At 42.2% G+C, this 25,882-nt stretch overlaps 2 protein-coding genes across 4 annotated transcripts; both read left to right on the forward strand.

Annotated features, from left to right (window-relative positions):
• The first annotated feature begins 10,884 nt into the window (after positions 1–10,884).
• LOC121799738 (E3 ubiquitin-protein ligase ATL6-like) lies at positions 10,885–12,507 on the forward strand. The gene has a single exon (XM_042199197.1). The coding sequence runs from the start codon at positions 10,999–11,001 to the stop codon at positions 12,187–12,189; it is 1,191 nt and encodes a 396-aa protein (XP_042055131.1). The 5' UTR covers positions 10,885–10,998; the 3' UTR covers positions 12,190–12,507.
• A 10,141-nt stretch (positions 12,508–22,648) lies between these two features.
• On the forward strand, positions 22,649–25,511 carry LOC121749266 (trafficking protein particle complex subunit 6B-like). 3 transcript variants are annotated; one of them, XM_042143854.1, is made up of 4 exons: positions 22,649–22,904; positions 23,908–24,025; positions 24,105–24,333; positions 25,180–25,310. In XM_042143854.1, the coding sequence occupies exons 1-4, from the start codon at positions 22,753–22,755 to the stop codon at positions 25,302–25,304; spliced, it is 624 nt and encodes a 207-aa protein (XP_041999788.1). In that variant the 5' UTR covers positions 22,649–22,752; the 3' UTR covers positions 25,305–25,310. The 3 variants fall into 3 exon arrangements, with proteins under 3 accessions (XP_041999788.1, XP_041999797.1, XP_041999794.1); XM_042143863.1 differs by lacking the exon at positions 25,180–25,310 and adding an exon at positions 25,347–25,511 and having other exon boundaries at positions 22,654–22,904; XM_042143860.1 differs by having other exon boundaries at positions 22,657–22,904; positions 25,083–25,283.
• Positions 25,512–25,882: the final 371 nt, after the last annotated feature.

A 25,882-nucleotide genomic window follows, 5' to 3' on the forward strand; every position in this document is an offset into this window, starting at 1 on the left:
ATCCGAAAGTCCTCCGAACTTGTGGAGCCGGAGAGGCAGAGAGCCCCTCGCTCGGCGTCTGAAGCCGAGAAGAATCCGAAGAGGCAAAAAACCTCTTCTTCGGATCCGAAAGTGCCGGAGTCGTGTTCGGCTAAAGGGAAGGGGAAATTTCACGAGTCCCCAAGAGTGCCGGGGAAAGACCTGGTCATCTCCGAGGTGGTTGCAGACATCCCGGAACACGTCCCTGAGCCTTTTCAATGGCCGACGAATTTTGTGGAGGTAAGCTTTCTGACTTGGCTTGTTTTCCACATTTTTTGATGGCCATTCTGTTGAGTTTTTTCCTTGTTCATCTTCAGAGAGCCAAGCTCGTCTCCGTGGAGCTCTCCAAAGCATCCCACGACTACGAGGAGATGCAGAAGGAGTTGCATCTTGCTCGTAGTCTGGCCGAACAGGCTGAGGCCAAATTTGAGAGGGCCCGAGCTGCTAGGATCTCGGCTCAGGATGAAGCTCGGTCAGCCAAAAACCAGCTCATCATCCTGCAAGAGCAGACGAAGCACCGGGAGGCTCAGAAGGAGGCTGCCGCCGTGGCTGCCCAGGGGGAGGCTCTCCGTGTTTACACGGAGAAACTCTTTTTGAGCAGCCAGTTCTCGGCCTTTGTCGGTAGTCTGGTAAGGCTAATTACCGATAAGGGCGAGCAGGGGGCCGACGTCGTGCTGCCTCTGTACAGCCGAGAGATAGCTGCTCGGCTTCAGAATCTGCCGCTCCTTGAGGAGCTCGCTTCATCCTCGGTCCTGCTTTCTGCAGACCGAGTCCGGAGTTGTCGAGCTGATCGGGACGAGAACCTGGAGGCTATCTTTGCCTCCGTGGGACCCGTTTCACCCGCTTCGACTTACAACGGAGAGGGTGAGGCCGAGCCGCTGGAGCTGGAGGCCGAAGTCGAGCGGGCCGGGCATCCGGAGAAGGAAGCCGATCAGGAGGCGGAGGCGAGGCCGGCAGGATGCGAGGCCGAGGCTGAGGTAGCTCAGGAGAAAGAAGCTGAACCAGACCAAGGAGCCGGAGACGAAGCTGGCGGAGTATGATTTCGTCTCCCTTCTCTTAGTCTAGTTTCTTCCTTGTAAAATGGCCTTGAAGCCCTCCTAGTGTAAAAAATTTTCCTTGTGAATGAAAAATTCTCAACACTTGTCTTCGTATAGCTTTTCGTACTCGCCTTTATTCCTGTTGTATTTTACTATCTGCTCGGTACAGCTGCCGAACTAATATAGCTGCTTTGTACTCAAGGAGATGGAGATACTTCACTGGAAACGGCTGTACTCTTCGGCTTTAGACGAAGCTGAGAAAAGAGCTATAGCCGATCAGACGAAGAATGACGAGCTTCTGGCTCGTTTAGTGAAGCTGGAGGCCGATAATAAGGACTTAGAGTCCGATAAGAAGGATCTGGAGGCCGAGCTGAATACGACCATTGCTGAGAGGACTGCGTACGAGGATTACATCCGTGTGCGCGGGGGAGTGACCATATCAGATGTTCAGAGTCGAGTTGACGAACTGTGGGAGGAATATCATGTACTCCGGAGGAACAATGCGCTGGAGAGCTCGGCTTGCCAACAAGTTGTGAAATCATTACGGCGCTGGGCTTCTCGGTACAACATTGTTCTTTCTCGGCGCCCCTCCATAGAAAGATTCCTTCGGCATATCGTGCCAACAGATGCTCGCACTCCAGATCAAACCTCTGGTTCCCTTGTTCAAAATCCTACTCCCAGTCAACAACGAACTCCGGAACAGCCGGAAACGTCAAGACGAGAACGGGCTCGGGAGCAACCGGAATCGTCAAGACAGGGACGGACTGAAATTCGCCGAGGAGTTGTGACTATGAGCGAGCAAGATCAGCAGATGCTTATTGCAGAGACTCTTCATCGCCGAGGTGTTAGGACTTCTCGGGCTCGGGGAAGAGGCGTTGGGTCGAGGATAGCATCTCGTCGACCTGCTTATTCTTCATCTGCTCGGAACAACCGAACTCGGCTTCCAGAGGATTTTGCAGATAGGTGGCTTAACTTCAGCAACCCTGGACAGTAGAATAGCCTTTTGTAATAGCGTAACGCCATTTTGTAGGGTAGCGGAGTTGTATGCCAAACAAGATTTGAAAAATGAAATTTTGTTTTCGCTTCTAACACTGTATTTACAGCTTAGCGAAAAAATTTCATCGTACTTGTCCTCGGTCTTATGAAGTAAACTTCTTTGACCGGACTTGGTCCTTGGTCTTATGAAATAAACATCTTTGACCGGGCTCGTCTTTGGTCTGATGAAATAAACATCTTTGACCGGACTCGTCTTTGGTCTGATGAAATAAACATCTTTGACCGGACTCGTCTTTGGTCTGATGAAATAAACATCTTTGACCGGACTCGTCTTTGGTCTGATGAAATAAACATCTTTGACCGGACTTGGTTTGTGTTCTAATTTGGCGATTTTTGTCGCCGGGATCGAACTTTCCCTTGTCCTAATTCGGCGAGTTTTATCGCGTGGATCGGACTTTCCCAGTTAACCGAAGTGGTCTTATGCAGTAAACCTCTTTGACTAGACATGGTCGTCCCCGGTCTTATGAGGTAAACTTCTTTGACCGAACTTGGTCGTCCTAATTCGGCGAGGTTTATCGCGTGGATCGGACTTTCCCTTATTGCAGTTCGTTTCTGACGAAGTGCTTATTTCTTAAGCCGAATTGTGGTCTTGTATCTTCCTGAGAAGCTTGGACTCACAATCGTTGGCTTATTGCAGTTCGTTTCAGACGGACTGCTTGTTAAGCTGAATTGCGGTCTTGTATCCTCCTTGGAAGCTTGGACTCACAATCGTTGGCTTATTGCAGTTCGTTTCAGACGGACTGCTTGTTAAGCTGAATTGTGGTCTTGTATCCTCCTTGGAAGCTTGGACTCACAATAGTCTTTAATAATCGATCTAAAAAGGGGATCAGTCTTTAAAGAACGATATACCTTGGTACCATTTGCAAGAGACGACAAGCACATAGAGACAAAACACATAGAGAAAAAATGAAAAAGATGAAAGAAAAAAACTTTAAACTTTTTATAAAACGACAAGTAAAAGGTACAAGTAAAAAACAAACAAATAAAAACATGTACCCCTATGACCGAACTAGACACAAGACAGACTGACCGGACTTTGTCTCTTACAAGTGGAACTTCTTGAGGTTGGAGACGTGCCATGTTCGGGGTACTTGTTCTCCTGACATGTGAGTCAATTTATAAGACCCTTTGCCGAGGACTTCTGACACCCGATATGGACCCTCCCATGTGGGTTCGAGTTTGCCCAGCTTTTCTGCTCGGCTTACTTCGTTGTTTCTCAAGACGAGATCTCCCACTTGAAATTGAAGCTTTTTCACCCTTTGGTTATAATACCGGGCTACTTGCTCCTTATACTTGGCTGCTTTTATGCACGCCAATTCTCTTCTTTCTTCGGCGAGATCTAGTTCTGCTCTCAGTCCGTCGTCATTCATTTCTGAGGAGAAATTTAGAGTTCGGGGACTGGGTACGCCGATCTCCACCGGAATTACGGCTTCAGTGCCGTACACCAGACTATACGGGGTTTCACCGTTGGAGGTTTTGGGTGTAGTTCGGTAGGACCATAGGACTTGAGGGAGATTTTCTACCCATTGTCCTTTGGCTTGTTCTAACCGAGCTTTTAACCCTTTCACCAGAATCCGGTTCGTTACTTCCGTTTGTCCGTTTGCTTGGGGATGGGAGACCGAAGTGAACCGCTGTTGAATGCTCAGCTCTTGGCACCAATTCTTGAACGTCTTGTCGGTGAACTGAGTCCCATTATCCGAGATGAGGATGTGGGGTATGCCAAATCGGCACACTATGTTCTTCCAGACGAAGTCCAATGCCTTTGAGCTCGTTATCGTAGCTAATGGTTCAGCCTCCACCCACTTCGTGAAGTAGTCCACGGCAACGATAAGGAATTTCATTTGCCGAGGAGCTTGAGGAAGTGGTCCCACTATGTCTATGCCCCATTGCATGAAAGGCCAAGGGCTTTGCATAGTGTATAGATCGGTCTGCGGCATCCTTGGGACATTTGCATGAATTTGGCACTTCGTACACTTCTTGACGAGCTGCACTGCCTCTTGTACCATGGTTGGCCAATAATATCCCCATCTCAGAACTTTTTTAGCTAAAGCTCTGGCTCCGATGTGGCTACCGCACGATCCTTCATGGACTTCTCTGAGGATGTAGTCCGTCTCTTCTGGTCCTACGCACCGCAATAACGGCTGGAGGTAAGACTTTCTAAAGAGGACTCCTTCATGAAGTTCGTACCGAAGTGCTCGGCACGTGATCTTCCGAGCTTCTCTCTTATCCTCGGGCAATTGTCCTTGATCCAGATACTGCAAGATCGGCGTCATCCAGTTCGGCGAGCTGGATACAGAGTGTACCTCGGCTTCATCAATGCTTCGGTGCATTAATTCTTCCGCCTTTGAGCTCGGATCTGAGGCCAACTTACTTAAGGTATCTGCTCGGCTATTTTCCGCTCTGGGAATGCGGATTATCCGAAAATAGGAGAAACTTCGGCTGATGCTTTGCGCTTTGTCCAAATACTTCTTCATTCTCTCGTCACGGGCTTCACTTGTACCCAACATGTGATTTACTATGACTTGTGAATCACAATGGACTTTGAGAGATTTGACGAGCAGACTTTGCGCTAACTGGAGTCCGGCCAGGAGGGCTTCGTACTCGGCTTCATTATTAGTAGTGGGGAATAAGAACCGAAGTGAGTAGGCTACCTCGTGTCCGTCGGGAGCGACAAGTAAAATACCAGCTCCACTTCCCATCTTGTTCGAAGCTCCATCTACGAACCCGCTCCAGCAGTCCGGCGGCTCTACTTCGGATTCCAAGGGCTGTGCTAGTTCGGCACTGGCAGAATTCTTCTGTTCGGCAATAACAGGAATTGCTTGATCGAACTTCGCTTCTGCAAGAAAATCTGCCAAGGCTTGTCCCTTGATGGCTTTCCGAGGTAGATATTCAATTGTGTGCTCTCCCAACTCTATAGCCCACTTGGCGATTCTGCCTGATGCTTCTGGTTTGGTCAACACTTGCCGAAGTGGCAGATCAGTTAAGACGCATACCTTGTGAGCATAGAAGTATGGCCGCAGTCTCCTGGCTGCATTTACTAATGCCAAAGCAATCTTTTCCAGAGGTTGATACCTGGTTTCTGGACCTCTTAATGCTCGGCTTGTAAAGTAGATGGGAAGCTGCTTTAGGCCTTCTTCTCGTACAAGCACCGCGCTGATGGTTTGATCCGATGCCGCTAAGTATAAGAATATTACTTCGGCTTCGGTTGGAGCAGAGAGAATAGGAAGCTCGGCTAGATAACTTTTGAGCTCGTCAAAGGCCTTTTTCTGCTCGGCTCCCCTCTCGAACTTTGGTGCCTTTTTCAACACCGTGAAGAACGGCAGTTGCTTTTCGGCTGCTTGAGAAAGGAATCGATTCAGTGCGGCTAGACATCCGGTTAGCCTTTGCACGTCATGTATGGACTTCGGCATCGCCATGTTTTGAACAACTTGAACTTTTGAGGGGTTTGCCTTGAGTCCGTCCTTTGAAACCCAACAACCCAGAAACTTTCCCGAATCTACCAAAAAGGTACACTTTTGGGGATTAAGTTTGAGGTTGGCTTTCTTGAGCACGTTGAGAGTGGACTTGAGGTTGTGCTCGTAATCCGAAGTGCTTTTGCTTTTGACGACTATATCGTCCACATACACTTCGACCTCCTTTCCAATCAGGTGCCGAAAAAGCTTGTCTACCATCCTTTGATAAGTGGCTCCGGCATTCTTTAAACCGAATGGCATCTTTTTATAAGCGAAAATGCCGAAATCAGTAATGAAGGCCGTTTTTGAAGCGTCAATCTCATCCATTAAAACTTGATGGTATCCTTTGTACAGATCAAGAAAACAAAAAATTTCAAAGCCTATCAAAGCTTCTACTTTTTTATCTATGTTCGGAAGGGGATAGCAATCTTTGGGACAGTGCTTATTTAGATCGGTGAAATCTATGCACATCCGCCATCCTCCTTCCTTTTTCTTGATCATGACAGGATTGGCCACCCACGAAGGATACTTCACTTCGAATAACACATCCGCCTTCAATAATTGACGGACTTCGTCATGGATGACTTGACTTCGTTCTGCCGCAAAGAGTCTTTGCTTCTGTTTTATCGGCCGGACTGAAGGATCAATATTTAACCGATGAGTGATTACCTCGGGGGGCACTCCGGTCATGTCCAACGGAGACCATGCAAAGACGTCTTTATACTCCTTGAGGAGCTGGATGGTTTTTTCCCGAAGTAGGGGCGTTCCCGCGAAGCCGATCTTAACCGTTCTGGATGGATCGTCTTCGTACAGCTGAACTGTCATCGAGTTCGGCTCCGGTATGACTTCGGTCATCGCCTCTGACTCCGGCTGCTGTGATTGCTATGCTTGGTGGTGCCGGTCTGACTGCTCGGCACTTCTAAGCGCAATTTGCAGACATTCCTTTGCTCTCTTTTGGTCACCTCGGATGACCGCTATCCCTCCTTTAGTAGGGATCTTGATGGTGAGGTGATAAGTGGAGCAAACGGCCCGAACTGTGTTGAGCCAGTCTCTTCCCAGGATGATGTTGTACGGGGACCGAGCTTTCACCACGAAAAACTCAATCATCGTACTGGAGCTAGTAGGCGCTTTCCCCACCGTGATCGGAAGGCTGATAATACCTTCAGGGCGGGTGTCCTCCTGGGCGAAGCTCTTCAGGGGAAGCGGAGCCGGACTGAGCCGAGCTGGGTCCACTTCTAGTTTGTCAAAGCACTCTTTAAAAAGAATGCTAACCGACGCTCCCGTATCCACAAACACCCTGTGGATCAGCTTGTTTGCCACTCCGGCTTGGATGACAATGGCGTCTTGGTGAGGAGAGATGGCCGGGACGGGATCAGCATCCGAGAACGTAATCACTTCGTCCTGCTTCAGCCTTTTATGCGTTGGCTCCTCTCGATTGGGACCTCTGCGCTCTGACTTTAGGGACGACTTGGTCTTCCCGGCAGGGAGAGCGTCAATAGTCTGGATTACTCCATCATATTGCGGCTCGTCATCGTCTTCGGGATCCGGCTGCCTTTTCGGATCCTGAGGAGCGCAGTTCGCACCGCTCTGCTTCTTATTCTTCTTTGGCTGCTTGCTTTGGTATTTTTTCAATGTCCCTGCCTTCACAAGAACATCGATACCTGCAGCCAAGTTTCTGCACTCCTCAGTATCGTGACCGTGGTCTTGATGGTAGGAGCAGTAGCTATCCTGTGGTCGGCGCGCGGCTGATTTCGTCATCCGCTTTGGCTTTTCGAATAGGTCAGAGTGCAGTTCGAAAATTTCCGCTCTCGGCTTGTTCAGCGGTACGAACTGAGCGGGCGGCTTCTCGGGATTGAGACGGGGTCCCAATCTGTCCTGCACCGGAGCCCTTTGAATTCTTTCAAATGGAGTCCGGCGAGGATGCCCCTGATCGCTATGATCGGGCTTCCTTCTGTCTCCTCGGGTCGATGAGCTGTCTAACGACCGTTTGCGACGGTCTGCCTCATCGGCCCGGGAGTATTGGTCCGCAATGTCCCACATTTCCTGAGCTGTCTGCGGACCGCACTCAACGAGCTTCCTGTAGAGAGCTCCGGGCAGGATTCCATTTTGGAATGCCGAGATGACAAGCAGATCGTTGAGATCGTCTACTTGCAGGCATTCCTTGTGGAATCTTGTCATAAAGTCGCTGATTTTTTCGTCGCGACCTTGACGAATGGAAAGCAGCTGAGCCGAAGTGATTCGGGCTTCCGCTTTCTGAAAGAACCTCCTGTGGAAGGCATCCATTAGATCTCGGTAAGATCTGATGCTGCCCTGGGGGAGGCTATCGAACCACCTTCTCGCGTTCCCGATGAGCAGCTCGGGAAACAGCTTGCACATGTGGACCTCGTTGAGACCCTGGTTCGCCATGTTATATTGATAGCGCCCCAAGAAATCGTGAGGGTCCACGAGCCCGTCGTAAGTCATCGACGGAGTTCGGTAGTTCTGTGGTAGGGGAGTTCGGGTGATGTCGTCCGAGAACGGAGTCTTCAGTGCTCCGTACACGGCGAATCCGATATCTCGTCGGTATGGAGGAGATTGAGTTCTCCTGTGATTCCGGTACCGAGGAGGAGCTGGAACATGTGGGGGACGGGGATTCTTTCTCCTGGGAGATGCGACACTACTGCGGTAGTGACTTTCTTGTGCAGAGGGGGAAGGAGAATCCGTCGTTTTCGTCTCCGGCTGCTTTTGGCTTCTTCGCAGGAAGGTTAAGAATTCCTCCTGCTTCGCCGCCAAAAACTGCTTGACAGCCTCATTCAAATCGGGCTGCTGGGAAGATTCAGTGGGACGATTTTTGGAGCGGCTTGTTCCTTCGCCATGAGAACTGGTGGTGGATTTATCCCTAGGCTGTTTTCCAGACCTATGGGATGGATTGGCTTCCTCCTGGTTCTCACGGGCAGGAATACGGGTACTCTGCGATCTGGTATGCATTTTTTGGGCGGAAAAAATGGATCAAAAATTCGCTTTATCACAAATTTTGTTCTCTGTTTCCCACAGACGGCGCCAGTGATGGATCCGCGAATTTCTGATGTTAGTAAATGCTGGTAGAGAATGAAGATTACGACACAAAGAATTTACGTGGTTCGATTTACTGAAGTAAATCTACGTCCACGGGAAGAAGGGAGGGCAAGATTGTATTGCTTGATCTGGGATTACAGCTTACAACACAGACTTGCTATATGGTATTTTATCTCTAGAGAGCTTAACCCTTTTCTATCTGATCTAAGTTCTATTTATACATTGAACTAAGGTCGTGGTTTGCAGCCCCACTAACAAGATCGTGGGTGAGCAATAACTGCTCAATAACTGCTTCGTACCACTAAATAGATCGTGGGTATAGCGGAGGTCGTGGAGGCCTTTCATGAGTCCACTAACTCCTAGTTCGGTCGAATGCTGAGACCGAACTGCTGGACTTTACCGATCTGAGAGGAGAGCTTGACTGGTCGGCTTTTACCGAGCTGTAGGCTGAGTCCGAACTCTTTGGTCGTGCCGAACTCTTTGGTGCCGAACAGATACTCTTTCTTGGGCTCTGGGCTGATGGGCCGTCACTGTAATTGGGCTTGCCATTAGGGTTTAGTTCGTACCCCATCAGTAATAAATGAAATCATAAGACAAATATGTGCAGCTGATAAGTGAAGTTTCTAATAATAGAGCCCACTTAAATCGAACTTGCTAATAATACACGCAACCTCGAAAGTTCCACACATCCCAATTTCCATATTTTCGCTGCCCTTTATTTCTTTTGAAATTTTTAAACAGAATAAAGCTATTCGCAACTTTGCAGTGTTTGATTAGATTCAAATATCCACATGTTGCGTATAATGTTAGATGTCTCTCCCATAATATGAAATCATAGGAGTTATAATTTTGCTTTATTTACTATTTTTGATTAATTTTAAATTATGCTCCCTCCATCTCAAGTTCCCAACAATCTTTTTTCTAAACGATAAAGTTTTTTATGCAATATCGTTTTATGCGTAAAGTAAAGATATAATAAAATATGATAAATAACAAAAGAAATATTAATGTTTCCGTTTTCAGAAAATTAAAAAGCAAAAGTAAATCATCTTCATAGAATATATTGAATACCATTATACTAGTACTACTCCTATTATTTTGTGTGCAGATCTTTTCATCCTTTAGCTAATTTTAGGTTAAGGATTATAAAAAGGCTTTATTTACATGGAGTACTTGATAAAACTAATTTAATCTACTCAATAATTAATTCAACTAAACATTTAAGATTTAAATGATTTTTGTTTCATTTAAATTCATTTACGATACAATACAAAATATAGAGGATGCGATTATATGAGTTTTATTTAATTCTCAAATTTGCAAACATGTTAATCTATATAAAATATACTAGTGTATGTTTGTTGAATACAAGTAATATTTAAATTTGCTAAGATTAGTTTTGAAATGTATCTTCAAGTAATTTATTAATGATATTACACGACACTAAAAAAAAGTTTGTTAATAAAGTTTTTAATGTATTTAAGGATGCTAATTTGTGTTTCTAAATATACTACCAACGAGTTTAAAAAACGTTCTTTTGGTGTTCCAACTAAAATTAGAGGACGCAAGTAGAAGCGTCCTAAAAATGCAAAGATTAAGTTATATTATTATTAATATAAGAACGTTTTCTTTTGCATCATAAATTGTTGTTATTTTTAATTGAATCTCGATTTTTGTGTCCTTAAAAATAAGTTATTCTTTGCTATCTCTTCATTAAAATATTCAACAACTTTTTTTTTATGTTTACTTACTCCACCTAACAACTTCTCATAAAATTTCATGCCACTTGAGAATCTAAAGATCTTGGGTGAGACAGAGGAAGTATTTGTATTTATAGTGCATAATATGAATATACAAAACCTATAATAAAAGTTGAAACTGATGGCGTCGACCTAGGTCGCACAATGGCTCCGATCTCAAATCAAATCTGCTAATTTTAGATCAGGCTATCATATACTTTGAATGTAATTACGAAAAAATAAAAAATATTACGACATAGATTTTATATCAAAACTCATTTTTAAATTACGAGATCTTTAATTATATATTAGGATGTTCGCAGCTAGAGAAGCACAATTAGTGTTGACCAGTAATTCAGGAAAAAAAAAAAAAAAGTGGTGGTCAAGTGTGAATAGTATGAAGGGGAAATGCCATTGGAAGGTTCCGATATAGACTAAAGTCTAAAGGGATGTAAAAATCATAATTAGATCGATCAACAATTTAAAATAATATGTATATGACTTATATCATTATTTAATTAAACCATTATCATAGCAAAAAAGTAACATTTCCTGCCTCATTTCCTTCCAGTCCTGTCCAGTCTCTCTCTCCAGAATATATTCAGCAGCAATCATTCACATCACCAAAATGGTGCTGTATATATGTATGTCCACACGTATCTAGCTACAAAATCTTTTAACACAATGAAATCCACTCACATCTTCACCACCCACAGCCATGGCTCCGTCTCCCTCCTCTTCTTCTTACTCGTTCTCTCCCTTTCTCCAGCGGCAGCCCAACCAAGCCCCAATCCAGACAACATGTACCCGCGCTTCAGCCCCTCCATGGCCGTCATCATCGCCATCCTCGTCGCCGCCCTCTTCTTCATGGGCTTCTTCTCCATCTACATCCGCCACTGCTACGACGCCTCCGCCGGCTCCAACGTCGGAGCCGCCCTCCGCCGCGGCAGCCTCTCCCTACACGCCCGCCGCACCGCCGCCCGCGGCCTCGACGCGTCGGCGATCGAGGCCCTCCCGACCTTCTCCTACTCCGAGGTGAAGGACCACAAGATCGGCAAGGGCGCGCTCGAGTGCGCCGTCTGCCTCAACGAGTTTGAAGACGAAGAAACGCTGCGTTTGCTCCCCAAATGCGACCACGTCTTCCACCCCGACTGCATCGACGCCTGGCTCGCCTCCCACACCACCTGCCCGGTCTGCCGGGCTAATCTCGCCCAGCACACCGATTCCGACCCGGTCCAGCCGGAGGAGACCGATCCTCCGGTTGAGGCTGACCAATCCAGAGACGACGAGATTGTAATCCAAGTGGACGAAGATGATCATCCGCAGCCGTCTGAGCGAAACCTGAGTTTCGAAACACCGAACCGGCCGGTGAGGTCGTGGTCGATTCGGAGGCCGAAGATGCTCGGGTTTGGTAAGTACCGGTCGCACTCGACCGGGCACTCGCTTGTCCAACCGGGTGAGAATCTTGACCGGTTTACACTGAGGTTGCCCGAGGGAGTGAGGAAGGAGGTGATGGACCGGGCAACGCTGAACCGGACTAGAAGCCTCGCGGCGGGGCTACAAAGGGAAAGTAGTTCGAGGAAAGGCTACCGGGCCGGGAGGTTCTATAAGCGGCTCGAGCTGCCCGGTCGGGGAGCCAACTCGGACCGGTGGGTGTTTTTCACGAGAGGGATATCGTTCCGATCGCCGAGGGTGGTGGCTGACAGCGGCGAAGGGTCCAGCTCAAAGAGGAGCGGCGGGAAGACGCCGGTGAAGATGCCGTCGTTCAAGTGCTTGGAACCAAAGACGGACGGAGATGAAAACCGGCCGTTTTCGGAGCCGCCGCCAGTTTAGGGGAATTAGTTAGTCAAATTTGGCGGAAAGATGTATTATGGCATGGAGAGGCAGTTGGCAGAGAAGACAAGGTTCGGTGGGTCCCGCAAGGGTAGAAAAAAAGTCTAAATTGGCTATTTTCTAATTGGAATCGGATTCTAGATTAACTGTGCTTTTATTTTTGGTTTATTTTTTTTCGTCCACACGCTGCACATGCATTTATTCTTCTTTTTTAATTGACTATATAACTGTTTATTATTCATTGATTTGTAGCACAGTATATCATTTTTGTGCAAGTTTGAGGATGAGAGTAGGAAGTCGATGCTGTAAATTCTTTTATGACTTTGTTTGTTCAAATCTTGTTAACAATTGGAATCTGAAATTACAAGAATTGGAATTTGATTGAGAAAGAACTTTTCGTATTGAGCTGATAAGAAATTGAATGAATTCTTTCAAAGACATTAGCCCTATTAGATAACTGAAAGAGGGAAAACAAAATACAATCAACTAACATTGATCTAACGGTCCTGATCCAATCTATCTACTTATTTGAAATCCACAGTCCATATTTAAACGGCCTTTAAATCTTTCTTCCTCAAATAATGACCAAGTGTGGAGTAGCTGATTTGAGCAAACATGACTACAAATCTCCACCTTTTACTCAATCAGTCTCATCACACGGCTGTAGCATGATCAGCCTTCTACAAAGCTCCACCTTCTCTCTTAGCAAAGCTTTTGTAAGCATGTCAGCTGGGTTGACCTTTGTACTAACCTTGAACACCTCCACCTCTCATTCTTCAATCTTCTCTCTAATGAAGTGTAGGCGTACGTCTATGTGTTTACTCCGCTCATGGAATACTTGATGCCTCGCAAGAGCAATTGCGTTGCTACTGTCACAGCCCACTACAATGCATCCTTGAACAACTCCCAATTCTGCTGCAAGACCCTTCAACCAGAAGCTTTCCTTGATTGCTGCTGCAAGCGCCAAATATTCAGTTTCGGTTGTAGACAAGGCTACCACATGTTGCTGGCTGGATTTCCAACTTATTGCAGAACCATACATGGTGAAGACATACCCTGATTGTGACCTTCTGTTATCTACATCCCCAACATAATCTGAGTCACAAAAACCCAACAAGGCATCACCATCATGATTCTGATCTCCTCCATTAAGAATCCCCAACCCTGCAACACCTTTTAGGTACTTCAACAACAATTTTAAAGCCAACCAGTGTTCCCTCCCATGGTTTGCCATGAATCTACTTGTCAAACTTACAGCATGTGCAATGTATGGTCTTGTACAGACCATTGCATACATTACACAACCAATGATGTTGGCATAAGGGATCACCTCCATTTCTCTTCTTTCTTTTTCATTATGAGGCATTTGATTTGCTGATAACATGAAGTGTTGTGCTAGAGGGGTTGCATTCTCCTTCAGATTATCAATCTTAAACATCTTTAACATCTTCAGTATATAATCAGACTGACCAAACCAAATAGTCCCCTGTTTTCTGTTTCTGACTATGCTCATTCCCAGTATCTTCCTTGCAGGCCTAAGGTCTTCATATCAAAGTCAGGCCTCAGGTCTTCCTTCACTTGCTCCACCTCTCTCTTGCAAGATCCTGCAATGAGCATGTCATCTACATATAATAGTAGATAGGCTACTGGCACTCCACTTTCTTCTTGAAATAAACACAAGAATCATATTTAGATCTTGTAAAACCACATGCTAACATATGTGAGTTGAATTTCTTGTGCCTTTGCCTGCTTGCTTGCTTGAGACCATAGATACGTTTGGTCAGTTTACACACTTTCATCTCTTGCCCAGGTGTAGCAAAACCCTCAGGTTGTGCCATGTATATGGTCTCCTCCAAATCACCATTTAGAAAAGCTGTCTTCACATCCATTTATTCAAGCTCCCAATTGTTCTTTGCTACAACTGACAACAACATCCTGATGGAACTATGCTTCACAACATGGGAAAACACCTCGTTGTAATCAATCCCATACTCTTGAGTAAATCCCCTTGCCACCAGTTTGGCCTTAAACCTGATTGAACCATCAATCTCAAGCTTCCTTTTAAAATCCATTTGCAAGTGACCAGTTTTCTACCCTCTACTTTATCCACAAGAATCCAAGTCTTGTTTCTTGTCAGATAGTCCATTTCCTCTCTCATTTCCTGTAGCCACTTGTCTTTATCCTTACTTTCCATGGCCTCCTTATATGTGAGGGGCTCCTCAAGCTCAATCTCCTCTGTAGCAACTAAAGCATAGAAAACCGTTTCAAAATCAGAGAACCTGCTTGGCAGCTTGCCAACTCTCCTGACTCTATCTCTGGCCAACTGGTAACTACTGAGATCCTTCTTCCATCAACTGAATTCTCAGGTCTATCATCAGAACTTCCAGCTGCTTCAGAAACTGATTCTTCAGCTTCTGCACCAGAATCTCCAACTCCTTGATTCTCATCTTGCCTTTCTCCAGGCTCCACTTCAAAATCAGTACCATCACTAGCCACTATCCTCACTCCATAAGAAGCAACATTCCCCTTATTCAAAAATAGCATATCATTTTCCAGAAATATCACATCTCTACTAATGACTACTTTGTGATTCCCAGGCTCTATGCACCACAATCTGTACCCCTTGACCCCCTTTTGGTAACCCAGCATTACACACATCAATGCTCTGGGATCCAATTTTCCTTGCTTCACATGAGCAAACACCTTACAACCAAATATTTTCAGATTGCTATAACTTGCATTCCTGCCAAACCACCTATAGTCTGGAGTATCACCATTAATACTGCTAGAAGGACATTTATTCATCAGATATACAGCAGTGGAAGCAGTTTCCCCCCAGAATCTTTTCCCCAATCTTGAAGAAATCAACATACATCTGTCTCTCTCAACAATGGTTCTATTTGACCTCTCAGCCACCCCATTTTGTTGAGGGTTCATAGGAACTGTCCTATGCCTTTTGAGACCTTTCTGTTTACAGAAATCATCAAAGCCTTTGGACAAATATTCAAGTTCATTATCACTTATGAGACACTTTACTTTACAGCCTTTTTCTAGCTCAACTTCACTGCACCATTCTTTAAACTTAGCAAGTGCCTCTGATTTTTCCTTTAATATGTATATCCAAGTTTTCCTAGAGAAATCATCAATCAAGGACATGTAATATCTCACCCCCTATAGTGCTTACAGATGCAGGCCCCCATAAGTCACTATGTACATAATCCAATGGAGAGGAGGAAGTGTGCTTACCAGCAGGATAAGATAGCATTTTAGCCTTGCCTCTGATGCAGTCTTGACAAGGGTGTATTTCTTCTGATTCATCAGTTGAGATGACCTGTTTCTTGACTAACTCTTTGACACTTCCTATTGCATGATGGTCGAGTCTCTCATGCCACACCTTCAAGCTTGGAGGTTTCACCAGATTTAGTTGTTCACTCTTCTGAATCTTAATCACAGAAGCATAGAGATAGTACAAGCTGCCCCTTCTCTCAGCTGTCATAACCACATCATCTCCCTTCCTAACCAACATCTTTCCTCCTGATGAAAAGAAAGAACAACCCTTATGTCCAATGATCCTAATGATATCAGATTCCTCTTCACATTTGGTATAAATCTGACATCACTAATAACCTTTACACACTGATTCTGCATCTTGAGTCTAATGGACCCTATTCCTTTTATACTGCACACTTGATTATTGCCAAGAGTGACAGTACCACTGGAATCAGATATGCTCTCAAACCAATCTCTGTTGGGGCATATGTGGAAGCTGCACCCACTATCCATAACCCACGATGCACCATCAATAATTTCCATCACATTCAAGACTTCCACTGCAGTATTTGATTCAATACAGTCAGAAGTGCTTGTACCTTGATTTTCGGATGTGGCTTGCTTCTTCTTCCAGCCAAAGCAATCCCTTTTTAGATGACCAGGTTTCTTGCACCAGAAACATACTCGACTCTCTTTCTGATCATTCCATGGTTGCTTGGCCCCCTCATTTTTCTTCTTGAACGATTTCTTGCCTTTCGATCCTCTGATATTCAGACTCTCAGACGCAGAGTCAATACTTCTGGCTCCAGCAGCTTGTAATTCCTTGGCTCTTAGTGCAGATTGCACCTCCAAGAATGTGATAGTTCCCTCCCTTCCATACAAAATAACATCTCGTAGTTGATCATAGGATTTAGGGAGAGCATTGAGAAGGAGTATCGCCTTATCCTCATCGCCAATTGTCACGTCGATGTTTTCAAGATCATCGATCGCTTTGTTGAAATCCTCCAACTGCTCGATACCACCTTTTCTTCCAAGAACTTATACGAATAGAGCCGATGTTTCATATATAGTCAATTGGCAAGAGATTTTGTAAGATATAAATTCTCCAATTTCTTGAGAATTCCGGCCGCCGTCTTCTCCTTTGCGACCTCTCTGAGTACCTTATCACTCAGGCACAGAACCACCACGCTGTGAGCTTTTGCCAGAATGTCAGCTCACTTCGAAGCCGCCTTTTCATCAAGCTCAGTCTCAGCCGCATCCTTCTCTTCGTCAAGCGCCGCCGACAGCCCTTGTTGAATGAGCATCGCGCGCATCTTCATTAGCCATAGACTGAAGTCATTCTTTCCGGTGAACTTTTCTGCTTCCAACCTCGTCGCCATCATCCCTGCGGATTTGATTCCAACACCAAGCCACAATCAACTCCGATTGCACACCCCTTCCCACAGACGACCGCAAATTTTTTTATGACTTTGTTTGTGTTGGATTCTGGGATTACAAGAGATATAACCTGGCATAATACAACCCAAAAGAAGGAATACAAATGAAAACTGAACTGAAATTACAACTGAAAATCGAAACAACTAAACCGTGAAATTTGTTAGCCGAGTCGAGGAGTCCTCTTTCCGCAAGACGAGATACGCCCCGGTAGTTCTCTTCGGATTGGCGTTTCGTCCCCAAAGATAAAACGGCTACGTCTCTGGTGAAGCAGCATCGCAATCAACAGAGCTCCGGCGAACTGGATGGAGGAGAGGACAGAGCTTTCGACAGAAAAAACAATGCAGAGAGAGAAAGAGCTTATGATGCAAATGCTTGTGAATATTGTCACTAATGCAGTGGAATGACTAGCCTATTTATAGGCCAAGCCACCATGCAGGGTCAACCAAGCCATGAAGGCTCGTCATGGCAGATTCGTAATCGTCGGCGGTTACAAGCGTGTGGCAGGAGTGTGCCTTTCGCGTGTGGAGCGTGTGGATTTCTCACGTGGCAGCCTTGTAGGCTTTGACTGTGCCACGCTTGACGATGTGTCAAGCCACTTGGATTGTTGACTCAGCGGTGGTCTAAAACGATTACTACGGGTCCAGACCCAAGCCCAAAGACCAATTGCCAATTTGCAAGTCCAAGTCCAAGTCCGGGATCGGGACCGGGACCGGGCCCGTGAGCACGGGCTCGGGCGGGCGGCGCGCGCGTGTGGGCTCTTTCACCCATCTTGGTCCACTATAATTATTAAGTAACATAAAGTCACTTAATTTAAACACATTAAAAGAATTGTCACTTCTCCAATGTGGGATAATTAACACTAGTTAATTATTCTCTAAGCTCAAATTCCAAGCTTTAATTAAAAAGCTAATTATGGCCAACTTTAATCCACTATTTCTCACTCACCGGAAATCGGATTTGAGAAAGTGAATATACTACATTTATCTACGTAAAATGTAGATCGACGCTATATCATTTAATTTCACAAAATTAGATGTCTCGTCACATTTATTATTTGGTCAAAATCCATTGACCGGACATATTTATTCCATGATTTCTATAGTTTGTTCAAATCTTATCGGAATGTTTTCGTGTAAGTTTGAGGATGAGAGGAGGAAGTCGATGCTGTAAATTACTTTATGATTTTGTTTGTTCAAATCTTATCGGAATGTTATGTACCGTTTGTAGAATATGAAACAGTACTACTACTATTTAGTTAATTTTATATGGTCTTTGGGAGCTAAGATTCTAAAGTAATTTATGGGTCGTTACTATTTGGTTTTAACCCACATGAGAAGATACGTGGCTAGTTATAATATATAGGAGTATAAGAAATGTTTCACCTAACTTTGAAAATCAATACTAGTAGTATTTTCTATCCATTGCTAATAATTTTGATAGTCAATGAAATTAATATTAATACCACTATAAAATTATTAAAGTGTGAGCGAGAGAAAAGATGGTTGAAGTATTTTTTCCTGATGTATGTAAAATAGTTGAAACATTGTTTATGAAGAATGAGATATTTCTTATTAAAGACAATGATCAAAAATGTATTAAAGACAACATTATTTTTCATATTATTATAGATATTCCAATAAAAGCTAATGCAAATGTTAAAACATTAAATATTTAAAAATTATAAAGTTTATGGGTCAGTATTAATAAACATCACTACACGAGGTCTTAGATCAGTCCGGTCACAAAATTATAGGTTGCGAGGTTATTGTGAGTTTGTGTGTGAGACTGATCAGAGAGATATGGTGGAGTCAATTGTTACAAGATGTGGTGGAGTCAGGTAATTTCGCTCAAAAATCATAGCTTCAAATAACCAATATTTTAATATTAAAATTTCAAAGCATATAGTAACATTTACGAGTAGTTATTACAAGAATAAAACATCACAATTCAATGTAAAGTGAAATTAATTAATTAGAAAATTTTGGTTTGAAAAAAACTTTTGTTTTTCGGGGCTTTCACATTGCAGCAAAGTTGCCACTAAAAATACTGAATTATCCACAAGGAAAATTCGTTACACCCGCGTTAATCGTTGTCATACTATAGAAATTAAATAAAATATATTTCCTTCAAAGGAAAAATAGAAGAAATTTTCACAGGGGTTGAACCAAACAATAGTGAATTGTTAGGTGAAGTCATTAATTTTATTTGGTCAGACATTAACAAGTCGTTAGTTTTTAATTAGGTGAGTTTGAGTTGAGTGGCTTTACATAACCCAAAGTCAAATCATTATGATTTATGCGTTTCCATCGGCTGTTTGGAAATTTATCACCTCTCCTTGTCATAAATGGGAACGCAAATTGTCCTAAGATTTCAAAAATATTTATTACAGAGACTCGAAAACGAGTTGCTTCCATATCATGCATGCTTTCTTTCTTTTAATATTTCCTTCAAATTTTTTATCCTACTTTTCCTATTTGTCAATTCTTTTCTCATCACAAACTTAAAATGTCTACTTTTCTTATTATCGTGGGACTCTTGTCACCACATGGAACCTTTTATCGAAATATCAGTACAAATTAAAAACTGAGGAATTTCAAAGATTAAAACACAATTGATAGAATTGCTGGAAATTGAGATCTATAGTAAAAAGTCAAAGTCAGAATGTTTGAAATTGGTTCAGCAACCGAAGTAGTAGTATTTATTTTGGAATGAAATAAATCTGCAACCCATGCATCAAGTTATGAATTACAACAATAGAATATCAGAAGGCGGCAGCCTCGACCTCAACCTCACCGGCGACGAAGGTAATCAAGTTTCCTTCCTTGAGTTGGACTAACTTCCATTGCCATGGGATGAGGTTTCCTTCCTTTAGAGCATCCCCATCCGTGCTCTTGCCAACGAGCACGGATGTGGGCCCAAACCCACTTTTACTCCTTGCTCTTAGGCAAGAGCACAACACCCACATCCGTACTCTTCCGCAAGGACAAGCTCAAGGGTCCCACCATTCTATTATTCAATTTAAATAAAAACATTTTCACAAAATTAAAATGCATTAAAAATATCCGGAATACTATTACAAATTACAAAAAAATTAAAAATTACATAATTAAAATCCTAAAAAAGTACATAATTAAAATCCTAAAAATTAAAAATTACATAATTAAATTCATAAAATTAAAAAAACTCACTTCTCGTGGCCGAATTTCATCCAATTGTGTTTGATTAGGTCTTCTTGTAGCTCAATGTGGGCTCGGGTATCGCGCATTGTGTTCCTTGTTTCGATCCTCTCGCTCACCGTCGTATGGATGTAGAGTGTGTCAGCAACGAGCCTTTCGTTGGCTCCCTCCCGGTCACGATGGATGTAGCGGCGAGTTGATCTAGTTGGTCGAGGAGGAGGGGTGGGGGTATTCGCGGTGACATAGGCTTCATAGGCGACACGATATTGTTCATAGTATTCTTGTTCTTCGCGCTCCGCTTCCGCAATGAGATTGGTGAAATCCATTTGAGAGGGTTTGAGTGAGAGAGGAAGATGTAGATAAGTTGTATGAAAAAATATGAATGAGAGATGAATGAAAGATGATTTGATGTGAAAAATGGATGATAAATGTGTGTATTTATAGATGATTTTGGGAATAAAAAAAATAAAAAAAAATCCAGAAAAACGGTAAAAAAACAGCCATATTTTTGGGAATCTGAAAATCTTTTTTATTTATTTTATTTTTGGTATTATTTTTTATTTTTTTAAAAAAATGAATTTCCAACGGAAATGTCGTTGGCCAATCAGAACGCGCCACGTCAGCTGCTTGCTGGCACGGACGTGCTCGATGCATCGAGCAGCGCCGCGCTAGCGGCAATAGCGCAACAGCGAGCAGGCGGTGCCGCGCCGCTGACACGGAAAGGACGGATGTCCACTCACCGCTGCGGATGCTCTTACTAATTCCTAAATGGTTCCTATGCGGATGCTCTTACTAATTACTAAATGGTTCCTAATAATATCATGAAGCACATTAAGAGATTGCTTGAGCCTAAAATAGTGTCAAGAAGAATAAGCACAATTTCTAGGCTTGGCACACCTCAAAACTGCAGCCAATAACTTTTATCCATGTATATATGCCTACTCTCACAATTCGAATTATATACTCCCTCGTCCTATTAAAAATGTTTCACATTCCCTTTCAATTTGTCTCAGAAAAGATATTATATTTTCATTTCTAGAAAAAAATATCTTTCATATTAATATAAAAATTATATTTTCTTTCTTCACTTAACATATAAACAAAACTCCTAAAATCCCGTGTCATCCCACAAATATGACATTTTTATGAGATAGAGGAAGTACTATAGTGCCACATAAATTATCACTCACCTTTAAATCTCTACGTTGTTGCATTAATTAAAAGTTTTTCTTAGGAAATATATCTATTATTTGAGAGAGTTTTTCTTTTCATTATAAAAGAGGGAATCACGAGACTTGCATACCCGTCTTTAAGAGACACACGAAAACGTCTTGCGTTGAAAGATACATATGGAAAATGCGTCGTTAGAAAAACAAAAGTATTAAGTTGCGCAAGCTATTGGAGCCACGATTTATCGTCTTCAATCACGCACACCCAACAGTTTTATTGTGATATATTTCCCCACCCATCATAAGCGAGACTAGGCATGTCAAATTGGGTACTCGCGGGTACCCGGTCTAAAAAATTTAGACCCGATCCCGAATTTCCCAAAATCTAATACCCGATCCGAAAATAATTTTGGGTACCCGGATACTCGACTCGGGTATCCAGTCCCGAAAAATCAGGTATTAATACCCGATACTCGATTCAGAAATGATTTCGGCTACCCGGATACCCGACTCAGGTATCCAATCCCAAAAAATCGGTATCTAGTCCCGATTTTAGATTTTTATTTTGTGTTTTTAAGAAATTAACTACAAACTTTTAGAATTACAAACTTGTAGCTCGAATTTGATACAAACTTAAAGTAGTTCGAATTTAAGAGAAAAAAACTACTAGAAATTTTAAGAAATAAAAAAAATTATAAGTCATAGCATCCATCATTCATCCATTGTAAACATCACAATTCATACGTTAACCCTAAATCTGACTTAAGCGTGAAGGATTATGAGAGTACATTTAATTATTTAATTTTTTAAATAATAGAATAAATTTATAATTTTTAAAATTTTAAATTTATTATAAATTTTTAAATAATAGAATAAATTTATAAATTAATAAATTATAATTTATAAATTTATTACCGCCGTCAGAGAGCTGGATTTGGAAGAGGGCTTTCGCAAGGTTGCGAGATAAACGTCTAAAACTCCCTCTTCTGATCATCGATGACCTAACCCATGCAATTCCATCTCCGTATGGATTCAATGCCTCTTCCTCTCCTAACACTGCCAACAAATTAGCTTGAAGAAGCAATGATATTCAAGGGCACTAATAATTTTAAGAGTTTAATTGGGTTAAAATCGGGTTAACACATGTTGACTGTTACTATTTGATGGCTCCGTCCATTTTGGACTGAGTCCACCCCGAGTTGAAATATGTGGGATGCAATAATTCAAAACGTAATGTGTAAGACCAAAATCGTAAAATGGTCATATGTTTAGGACCAATTTTAGCCTTTCACGCAAATAATTTTTGCAAGAAAAATATGAGTGTTAATCTATTAAATGTTATATTCCCAAGTGCCTTATTAGTAATTTTGCAAAGAAAAAACCAACAAAAATTCCATTATTTGGAGGAGAAAAATTTAAGAAAAACAGGATTTAGGTTCCAAAATAGAACATATGCCACATTTTATAATCGAAGCCTAAGCTCGATTTGATTTACGATCTCCGAAGACACAATGGTGAGAGAAGTATCGGAAAGCTGTGTGGAGAGTTTGCTTGCGGAGATAGTGCTATCGTATTGCTCAGGCTTCTACGCCAACAAGCCCGAGCTCGCAGCGCGGAGGATCGAAGCCATCGGCTTTCAGGTCGGTCACCAATTAAGTGAAAGGTTGGTTAATATACTTTCTGGATTCGATTCTCAGATTCCACAAATGTGATGAATCGATTTCGATTTCGATTTCGATTTCGATTTCGATTTCTAGTCGCTCTTGATAATGTCTCCCTACTAAGATATGACCCTAGTTTATAATTTCATTGCGTCATTCATGTGAAATTTGCTTAAACATATCGAAATAGTTTGGTATTCAATTGAGCCTGATCAAGTTTTGAATTGTATGAGTAAATTTAGCATACCAATCTTTGTTGTTAGATGAAGTTCCAATACACGGCATGGTCATGCATATATGGAAATGAGGAATATATTCGGATTGGAAATTCTGCTTGTTGTGACAATATTGTTCAAATTATTTAATTGACTTGAACACCACCTTAACCTTGTTTACTATATTTCATCCTTGTACATCGACGCTAATTAGTGGCCATATATCCCTTATAGTATTGTCTGATGAGTAATTATGTTTGAATGTCATTTGTCTTATACAAGATGAATACCAAACAAGGATTTCTAATAAGGGAAGGATGTGAAATAATGAAATTGAAAGATTGAAGTTGGATTGTGATTTCATGGCTATTAAGCCCAAGATGCATAGGGTGGAGGAGATTGTACCAGATTTGGGAGTTGGGACACATGACTGTTCCGTAGCATCTGAACATTGCAATAGGATTGATGTTGATGTATAGAGAGGAAATGTTGGAGGTTTAACAGATATAGGGAAATGACTCAAGCATTTTCCACAACATATGATTTTTTCTTGCCTGTCATGCATCTTACTACTTGAGGTTGAAAAGCTGATACTACATGATAATTTATTACTACTTCACAATCTGTGTATTATTCATTAATTACCTTTATCCCATTATGCATTTCTGTGGTAGGATTCTTTTAAATTCAGTACAAACAAAATTCTTTTTGAGAAATAACCTTTTTTACCTGAAGCAGAATGTTTATCACTTCATATATTTCGTCCTTGCTTGTCATGTATCCCTCTCAGGTACACAATGGATCGACCAAGGTTCACCGATAACCTAGACGCCATCAAGTTTATCTGCAAGGACTTTTGGTCCGAACTCTTCAAGAAACAGATAGATAACTTAAAGACAAATCATAGAGTAGGCACCAGAATTTGAACATAGCTTCATATCACTTCAATTCAAAATGTTATGACTTCAACCATAATTTTCCTTGCAGGGTACTTTTGTATTGCAAGATAATCGATTTCGATGGCTAGCACATATGTCTGTAGACCCATCAGTTCAAGCATCTGGCAATATTCAAGATCCTTCAGCAATGGCGGAAAACAAATCAGCTCAGGCTACTGGAATGCACCTATACTTTCCTTGTGGAATCATCAGAGGAGCACTTTCAAACTTAGGAATCGAATGTGCAGTTTCTGCAGATATATCCAACCTCCCAGCATGTGAGCTTATTTCCTTAATTACATTCAACTTGGAGCAATATATAGAGGGGATAAGTTAATAATTAATTGAATGTTCATACGTAATTGATGAAGTGTGCACATCTTTTCCTTTACTTATCAATAATTTTGCACTACATTCCAAAAGAGTCATGAAAGGTTTTGTGTTTCACTCTTCCTTAACGCAATGCACATTGTCAAGCCCTTACACTGTGATGCACCGTCAGCCCTTTGTCTAGCCTTTATAATCCTAATGTTGTTGCTTTGGTTGAGACAAAATCTCTTTTGTTCTATATCCTTGCAGAATGCTGACCATGCTTCACTTCTTGTGCACAGTATTATTTTCTAATCAGAACACAATAAACATTTTGAATTGCATGCTGTCCAAGATAGATCCAGGACTACTAAGTCCTAAGTTACATCCGATTTATTCCTCCTCCATAGTTCTTGACCAATCCTCATCTAGCAAGTCCTTTATTTTAAGTGCAATCTGTTTTGCCTTGTGGTCGTTTCCTTCTTTTCTTTCTTGCAGTTCTTTTGAAGAATCACACTTTAACTGGTCATAAGTCATAACTAACATAGTTACGTCCCTGATCTCCCAGACTACTGTTGCGCTTGCTTTTTGAGAAAGATAAACTGTATTCTTTTTTCGTTTTACCAACTTATAAATGAGAGATTTTATTTCTGAGGCCAAACCAAGTCATGCATGGCATTTCTACCATTTTTAATATCTACGTGTTCTCTTCGTTCAGGTTCTTTTGTTATCAGAATAAAGGCATGATAGTCCATTGAAATGGTGCCGGAATTGCTGGCTGATGCTTGTGTTGAAACTTCTTTTCTTTCTTGCAGTTGTAAATCGTACTTGTACACCACCTACTCTATCTTTCTGTTACTCATGCATGACTGAAGCTGTCTTATTTACGCAATTGTTATCAGAAAAATGGTTATTTCAATCTGCTGTGTCTTCTTTCTAGACTTCAGTTTTGTAAAGTCTGTTGCCTTGAATTGTTGGACAGATGCGTAATAATCTCAGGCGAAGTTCCATGCTACTATACTACTACTTTCCTACTTTTTGTTAGCAGTGTATCAAGCTTTCATGGCACACTTGTTTGCGTTTCTTTGTATTTGTCCTGAACTTAATATGAGAATTGACGTGAATTCTGATTCTAGTAGAGAACTTATATCTCTTCGTCCTACTTTTCTATCTTGATTAGTTGATTTGTGTTTGAATCGTATAAAAAATAAATATAATCATGTTTTGAGTGATTTTGAATTCGAATGCTATGTGGTTAGAATCAGAAGGCTCAGGAGCATCTCCAACAAGGAAGGGTAAATAAAAGAGGTATATCATCTATATACCTCCTCAAAAAGTGAAATATACTCTTCCAAAAAGAAATATACTCCAAAGGAAAAGAGTATACAGAAAGGTAAATGATTTTTAAAATATAAAATAATAGTACAAAATGTATTAAAAACACATAAAGTGTGATACCTTTTCAAATACATTATACATTCTCCCTTGGAGAATGATTTTTCAGGAAAAGAAGACAAA

The sequence above is a fragment of the Salvia splendens genome, chromosome 1, assembly GCF_004379255.2.
Source record: "Salvia splendens isolate huo1 chromosome 1, SspV2, whole genome shotgun sequence".
In the NCBI taxonomy this organism is placed as follows: domain Eukaryota; kingdom Viridiplantae; phylum Streptophyta; class Magnoliopsida; order Lamiales; family Lamiaceae; genus Salvia; species Salvia splendens.